The sequence below is a fragment of the Sinocyclocheilus anshuiensis genome, unplaced genomic scaffold (genome assembly GCF_001515605.1).
Source record: "Sinocyclocheilus anshuiensis isolate Anshui unplaced genomic scaffold, SAMN03320099.WGS_v1.1 scaffold110, whole genome shotgun sequence".
Classification (NCBI taxonomy): Eukaryota; Metazoa; Chordata; class Actinopteri; order Cypriniformes; family Cyprinidae; genus Sinocyclocheilus; species Sinocyclocheilus anshuiensis.
Genome location: NW_015544155.1, coordinates 590,225 through 598,798, shown reverse-complemented (window position 1 = coordinate 598,798; position 8,574 = coordinate 590,225). Strand labels below are relative to the sequence as shown.

Sequence of the window (8,574 nt, the reverse complement as noted above, 5' to 3'; positions counted from 1 at the left end):
ATAAATCAGCATATTAGAATGATTTCTGAAGGATCATGTGACACTGAAGACTAGAGTAATGGCTGATGAATATTCAGCACTGTCACAGAAATAAATTATATTTTAAAGTATATTAAAATAGGAAAACAATATTAGAAATTGCAATAATACTTCACAATGTTACTGTTTTTTCTGTATTTTTGATCGAATAAATACAGCCTTGATGAGCAAAAGAGACTAAAAACATTAAAAATCGTACTGATCCCAAACTTTTGAATGGTAGTGTATATACATATATTATGTAAGAGTGCCCATTTTGAATTAGGAACTATATCAAGAAATTATATACTTTTCTGTATTCAATTAATTAAACTAAATAAAAATAATACATTAACAATAGAGTACTATATATTTAATAAAAAAAACAAGTTAAATATAACATTTAGCTCCATATATAGCTCCATACTGCCATCATTGCATTTTGATCCATGAAAGTTACATGTGATGCTGCCTTCAATTTTAGTCAAAAGCAAGTATTTTTCAAGATACAAAGGCAGCTTTCTTTGTTTCGTAACAGAATGTACAGAATGTGTGAAAAATGTGAGTATGTGAGTGGATGTGTGCCGTGTCTGTTACCCAGGATGCACTGCTTTAGTCTCACAGGCCCAGCTGCAGTACGGAAGCAGGATAATTGAAAGCCCATATTGATCTCTGAACTGAGACTCAGGGTGAACTGTAGATTTTCTAATGTCCTAAATGGCAGGACACACAGCATCTCGTGTGGTCGATAAGCAGGGCATTCAGCAACATGAAACGATAAAGCAGTGATCAAGATCACAGAAGCATGAGCTCTACCACCCAGGATCAGTGAAAAGTGTGGTAATAACAAGTTGTATTTGAGGACAGGTGATGAAAACTAACTACAGATGGGTCAGGGACTTTCAAAACTATGTCAAAGGCTTGTATGTGCTGGCCGGGACCCTCCTCGCCCTACACCATCGCTGTAACACATGTCCCAAGAGAATAATATTGAATGACAGAGGTGCAAAGATCATGTCAGATATACTGTGACCTTGTCAGCAAATTTGTGGGCTTTGTTGTCTTGTTGCTTTTCCCTCTCTCTCTCTTTCTGGTCAGTCTGTGTCTTTGGCTCTTGCTCTGTTCCGGGCTCCTAAATCAAATAATCAAATTCCCGCTGTCTGGATGGATGAGGCACAGCACAGATAAGCCTGTGGGCATAAGGCTTAAAAAAGGGCTGTAGCTCTCTTTAATTCTGCCTTATTTCATTTCTTGCAACACAGCTCTGCCAAGCCCAGGATCCTATAGGCCAGAGCTGGAAATCTGGCATGGGGTGAAATATATAGAGATAGAAAGCGAAAACCATAGCCCTTTTACCCTGTCTTTATGGCCCCTAGGAACCCCGCTGACATTGCAGCAAATAGAAACCCAGAGCCATCCTTCAGACAATGACCTATGTGTGTGAGGGGTTTGGGTGTGTGTGTGTGTCTGTGTGTGTTTATGACACTGGGGTAACTCTCCTTTATTTTGTTGTGTGTAAAACTGTGTTGAGTGTCCTTTAGCACTACTCACCCAGACACACACACACACACACACACACACACACACACACACACACTGCATGGCAATCAAGCAGGTACTCCTAAGGTAGATCACGTAGACATGTAAATTTAGATATATGTACTGTATATAACTTTCAAGAATTTGGGGGTCGTAAGATTTTTTTAGTTTTGTTTTGTTTTTTTGTTTTAAAAAGTCGCTTATGCTCACCAAGGCTGCATTTATTTGATTAAACAAAATATATTAAAAAAACTGTAATATTGTGAAATATTATAAATATCACATTTCTTATTATTCTCAGTGTTGAAAACAGCTGTGCTGCTTAATATTTTTGTGGAAACCATGATACATTTTTTTCAGCATTCTTTGAGGAATAGAAAGTTCCAAAGAACAGCATTTATTTGAAACAGAAATCTTTTGTAACATTATTAATGGTTTAAACTGTCTTTTTGATCAACGATAATGCATAAATGCTGAATAAAAATATTAAATTATTTTTTTAAAAATTCTCACTGACCCCAAATACTAAAAATGAAAAAAAAAAACTAAATTACTAAAGCTTTTAAAATGAGAATTAAAACAGAAAAATATAAATAATATAATATAAATAAAATATAAAATATAAATAAAAACTGATTCAAAATATTGATAAAAACTATAATTAGTATCTCAATGAACTAAAATACACTGCAGGATACTACTATTCAATAGACATCATTTAAAGGCAGGGACAGTAGGGCCAATTTTGTCCCTTCCACTTTATGAAATAGCTTGTGGCAGGGTTGTATCTAATACAGAAGAAACATCTCCATTTGTCAAACGCAAGTTTTCATCTCATTAACATGCTTTATAATGAATGATGATCTGCCACTGGAACTTGTGATTTCTTTATGCTGATTGGTCATGTTGTTTTTCATAAGTAGAAAGTGGCCATGACAGTGTTCTCTCCAGCATGACGCATTTTAATCTATCACTTCTCCACAGCTCGCTATTCATTCTAGTGAATTACAAAACAAAATTTGTTTGCATCCCCACTCCTGATATATATCTGCTTATGCAGATGCACAACAGATGCAATTTTGGTTTATTGAAATCAAAAATTAGAACCTGGAACCTCTCATACTGTAAATGATACGTCACAGGTTGATCAGCAACACTCATCCTTGCATTTATCCACTGTCATAATTCCGGGATGGACAATGAAATATGTGGAAAATAAAGTTATATTATTATTACATATTATATTAAATATGCTTACTTAAAGTTCTAATTGAAATTATATTGTTTACATTACAGTTTTAAATTATATTTAAGATAATAAAAATAAATATTCTATTACAGACCTGATCACACAGAGTATTTATTCACCAAAACAGTCAAAGATTGTGATAAATTATTGGGGAATTATTGGGGAATCAGATTCTGATTTTGCATTTTAGATTTCCGTGATGCGGGTTTTGCCCACCTGTGCATTTTCCAGAAGAGAAAAGAGCTTGCTTCAAAAGGAGTATGAGATGAGAGACAGTAACATCAGTCCAGCTGACCTTTCCAGACACCCACACCTGTGATATTTCTTTTGAATGAAACATCACACCCTTTTTGAATCAGACAGTGAAAGGTCAAAACATAACTAAGAGAACAACCATGTGGGAAAAGCAAACAGATGTTCTTGATCTTTTAGACGTTTTTGAATATTTTTTTTAAACCCAAAGGCAAACAGCAGAGTGCTCTTTCATTTAGGGATGTATTATTCATTTAGATTAATGAATGCTTTTGGGGTTCCCACTATCAGGTCAACTGTCTATCAAAGTAATGTGGTGGACCTTGCACTATGTTTTTATCAGTGCATTAAGCCACCTTTTCACCATCTCCGACAAGCAACAGACCAGAAATCATTCATTTCCACTGGAGAGTAGTACAGCAGCTGTGTAGAGTTCCAATATGTGGAATTTTTGTATCCCATTTGAGCTTTGGATGTGTTAAAATACCTCAGATCTGATGACCCGATGACCTCCATCTGACCTGATGTGATGTATTCTAACCAAAACTATGAGATTAGTGAAAAAACTAAGTGAAAATTACTAATATTTTTCCACTAAAACATTATTCTGTAAACATCATTTCTGTAAAATTGGCAGTTATGAATAATTATAGAAAACCTACTATGTTTTTTAAACATATTGATAATCATTTGTTTTGTGTTTTGTCCACCTTCCCCAGCTCCACCTGTACAGATCTGCTATGAGGTGATTCATGTAGGCTATGCTATAAGGGGTTTATTCATATGTGTTATATGTGCAGCAGCAGTATTTCTTACATGCTTACAGCAGCATGTTGTGGATGTACAGTGGGTACGGAAAGTATTCAGACCCCCTTCAATTTTTCACTCTTTGTTATATTGCAGCCATTTGCTAAAATCATTTAAATTAATTTTTTTTCCTCTTCATGTATGTTATATTTGCAGCAGCAATATTTCTTACATGCTCACAGCAGCATGTTGTGGATGTATTGGCAAGTAGCAAGTCTTGGTACTCAGCAGCAGCAGCAGCAGCGTAGCAGATCTATTCTGCCAAGACTAAATACATTAACATTGTCATGTACATTACCATGCCAATCCCTCCGAGAGTTGTCATGACAGAGATATCATTTATTGTTTATTGTTTAGTTCTCTTGTTTTCAGGAGAGAAACAAACAGGGTTTACGGTTTAATTTTTCTTTTTTAATTGTCTTTTTTGTTGTTGTTCATTTGGTTGATTGTAATATAATTATAACAGCAGTGATTGAAATGTTTCAAATGTACCTAAAAATGCACCTTTCCAAAACTAATTTCTTAGAACGACTCATGGCTATTAACTCCCACTCTCTTTTCCATCTTTGTATTCCTTTTTCTTCTATCTCCTGTATTTATTTGCTGTAACTTTCTAAATTATTCTCTCAGTGGGGTTGCAACTATAACTCAGCTTGTGCTGTCAGAGCAACGGATGCCCCAGGGAGATCTGGCTATCACCTCCCAGGCAGAGTGTCCCCTCTCTGGGTGGCCGGAGTGCAGGAGGGGCCCTGTCAGATAGAAGGCTTGTTGGATGGAGATTAATTATAGGCTCACAGCAGTGCTCATTAGCGCTAGCCGCGTCAGAATGAGGCTGCAGCACCAAGAGGGACAGTTCCTCTCTCTCTGTGTCATCCCTCCATCCCTCCTGCCCATTAGTTTCAGAGGTAAACAGGTTGAAAGCAATTTAATTTGGTCACATTATCCCGTCGACGAATGGCAACACACCCTCCTCCATTAGTAGCGGCAGAAACACAAGCCCACGAGGTCTTCTGAGATTCGGCAATGTAATTGGATAAAGTCTGGAGACTGCTGGTAGCGGTGAGGGAGGGCTTCCCCTGCTTGATTTACTCGGCAAAAGCGCACTTGGGAGGCATCTGAATAAACACGCTTGCATTTATCAGTCCGCCACATCAGTGGAACAAATTAGAGCTGAAGTATGTCAGACAAACGCTATTGTGTTGGAGTCTCCATTTCTTTCTGTGAAGTTAATTTGTATTCACGGCAGTGCGCAGTGATGAGAGCGCCACTTTCACAACACAGAGACTGAGAGAGCCGCCGTATCTTCAAGCACAAAAAAGTAATTTAGCGGAAATAATTCTTTTTAATACCGAGGCTGAGATGCCTCATGCTAATTAGGAGTGCCAGTGAATCAGCAGTAACGGGGTAATTAAAGCTGTCACCAAATGTGTGTGTGTGTGTGTGTGTGTGTGTGTGTGTGGTTGCATTCAACAGTTGCCGCCTTACTGCATATCAACATGATCTTTGGACTAAAAAAAAGAATAATATTTAAAAAATAATATCAAGCCAGGGTTAGGGTTAGCGTTCACGAAACCTAAAACGATTAGAATTTTTTTGCTAATTGAAATAAAGCTGAAACAAAATAAAATATAAATATTAGATAAAAACTTGAAGCACTGAAATTCTTAACTGAAAATAAATAAATAAATAAATCTGAACTAACTCTAAAACTGAAACAGAAATAAAAATAAAAATAAATAGTAACATTAAAAAATAAACAAATAAAAATACATACAAAAGTACATAACAAAATGACAAAAAAACAACTAATAATCAAAATACAAACCAAAAACATAAATAATATAAATATTATAAATAATTGCTAATTCAAAATATTAATAAAAATTATAAAGGTATGTAAATAATACTAAAATGACAATTAATTAAGCTGCTTTGACAAGTGTAAATGTATAAATGAAAGTGACTGTTTATGAATCTATATATAAAAATACACGAATACGAATCTAATGCTGGTTCGAACCCTGAACTTGGAACACATGGAAGCAAATGTTCAAAATATATGTTAATATAATATATATAATATAATAATAATAAAAGTACCTATATTATGCATTTTATTGTACTATATATTCAAAATAAAAGTAAATTGTATGTCTAAAAGCAGTATGTATTATTAAATACACTGAAAATATTATTAATATTAGTATTATTATTAAAATACATTACAAAGTATACTTTAAAGTAATTGTTATAATGCTTCGTTTTGTATTTCAATTATGTTTTATATCAGTTTTACATAGTAGGCTACTTTATATAAAATGTATACGTTTTTGGAATGTTACAAATCAAAACACTTCTTCTTTTTAAGAGGTAACAGTTGTACTGAGTGAAATGTAAATGGCGTGGTGCTTTGACTGTATGGTCAGTGATTAAATATTTAGCCAGTAGATGGCACCATTGACCACTATAGAGAAATATTAATTGCATGGGCATTTTGTACTTGATCACCAGCAACAGACATTTGTATGTAATTTAGTTTCTGTGTCTTTCTTTTAGCTGGATCATTATCCTCCCTTCAGCTACACGCTGCCTGAAGCCTCAGACACGCAGTTCACCCTGGTCAAGTCACTCTTCCTGGGTAAAGTCTTTGGTAAGTGCTCTCGGTTCCGTTGCAAACTCCCTCCAGGTTTGGATTAACCTGTAACCTCAAATCCTAAAAACAAAATAAAAAATAAAGTTTTTTGTTTTACTTTATTAACTATAAATTTTATTTGTGAGTTTGATTGTAAGACAAGTGCATAGGTTTATGTTTGTATAGTATCCATAGAATATTTTAACCTTTAAGAGTTGAATAACTCAAACCCTTAGAAAGTCAAAAGGAAATGTGCTATTGTGAGTTGGTGAACACAGGAATTATTTTTAAAAAACTGTATTGCCTCAGTTCTGTTCAGCCACTAGGTGGTGCTAATAGACAATTCTGTGGGAATTTGATTTTGGTGCATTTACTGTACTCTATGGCATTTATTACTCATTTATGATTCAGTATTAAATCTTTATATGCTTTGTTATGCTGTATTCTTGTTCACATTTTGCATTGTACTAGTGCAGAAAATGCAGTACATTTTTATCATAAGCTACTTAGTGAAACAAATTACTGCAGATATATATTACAACTTATTTCACAGAATTAATAGGTTTTAAGAAGAATTATTTGATTTCTTCTTATTCCAGTACAATACTGTGTAGCAATTCACATAGGAAGGATGTGAAGGAAATTATATACATGGCTTTGTGTACTCTGGGGACACAGAAAGTCAGGAATATAATTTCCATCTGCCAGTCCATAGTGTCCTTGAATGCCCTCTAAAGAATTCAGTGGCTTTAAGACAGTCGCTTAAAGGTCTCTCACCCAGAGGCATCTTAACAGACATGCACTTTCTTCAATGAATACCGATGAGGCACCAACCAGAGTCCATTATACTCAATTCAGCGCTGCCTGCTGACACGCCAAAAACAGCAAAGTGACCCGCTGTTGTTACCAATAGCAGGAGGTGGTTCAGTCTGGCAATTACACCCGCCACGCAAACACCCAAAGCCTGGCAGCATTATCCACCTGCATATTCATTTTTAGCAAAAATAATACATTATAATAGGACAGTGGAGAAGAAAAAGTGTTTCATCTCTTAGCCGAATCTGGAGGGCTGGTCCATCAGAAAACTTCTGATCTTCTTCCGGTCTGCAGGCCAATAATCTCAGTCGTGTCTATCAGAGTGTGCTGTCTTCCTGTTTGCACAGTCTCTGGAACCTCTGCATCAATTCATGCTGAAACTGTGAGCTGTGTCTGTCCACTGCCCTACCTGCCTCATCTATGATTTATAGCTGGAGACCCCTTTCACATCAATAAGCCACACTCTTTCGGCATGCCCTGCTTAAGGCCATGTCCATGGTTGACCTGCAAGCTGTTTGTCATGAAATATTTACCTTACCGTATTTCGGAGGAACAGCCATAGTCCCATCATGCCTTTGACATGTAGGCATCCTACCAGAATTTATAATCAATGATGGTAGGCTTTGGTAGGCTAGGCTGATTTTGCTAGTGTTTTTTTAAGCATTCATTTATGCTCTTTGTGCAGTGGAAAGGAAGAGTTTGTGATTGTTCTGTTTTGACTTTTGGTGAACTTTAAGTGAATTTTATCATATAGATTTATGCTGCAATGTGGAATAGATGTGAAACTAGATGTGGAACCTAGTCTTCAGAGCTTTACATTGTTTTCAACTGTTTGCTGTTAGACAAAAAGCTTAAAAAGCATGGCATAGACTAATATTGATGAAATAGTCCATATTTAATTAGATTACGCAAATATATTTTGCACAATCTAATTAAATATTGTATTGAATGAAAAACAAGTCTATGGGTACTTTGTGCTCTATGGGTACTCGCAGTGCATTCTGTGATTGCCTTAGCCACAAAGGTTACATGCAGGGCTCAACAATAAGGTTTTTTTTCTGCTGGCCACTAGTTCCGATTTTTTATTTGCCCTGCCAAAAGTTTAACTGGCTTCACCATAATGATAATATATATACATACATATATATATGTATATATACAGGTGCATCTCAATAAATTAGAATGTCGTGGAAAAGTTCATTTATTTCAGTAATTCAACTCAAATTGTGAAACTCGTGTATTAAATAAATTCAATGCACAC

General features: G+C 35.5%; 1 protein-coding gene across 1 annotated transcript in view; it reads left to right on the top strand.

Moving 5' to 3' along the window:
* Positions 1-8,574, top strand: part of LOC107695381 (contactin-associated protein-like 2) — a 409,258-nt gene that overhangs the window by 373,882 nt on the left and 26,802 nt on the right. The window contains exon 23 of the mRNA XM_016495265.1: positions 6,422-6,515. Within this exon, the coding sequence (XP_016350751.1) occupies positions 6,422-6,515 (94 nt within the window). The remainder of the gene's footprint in view (positions 1-6,421; positions 6,516-8,574) is intronic.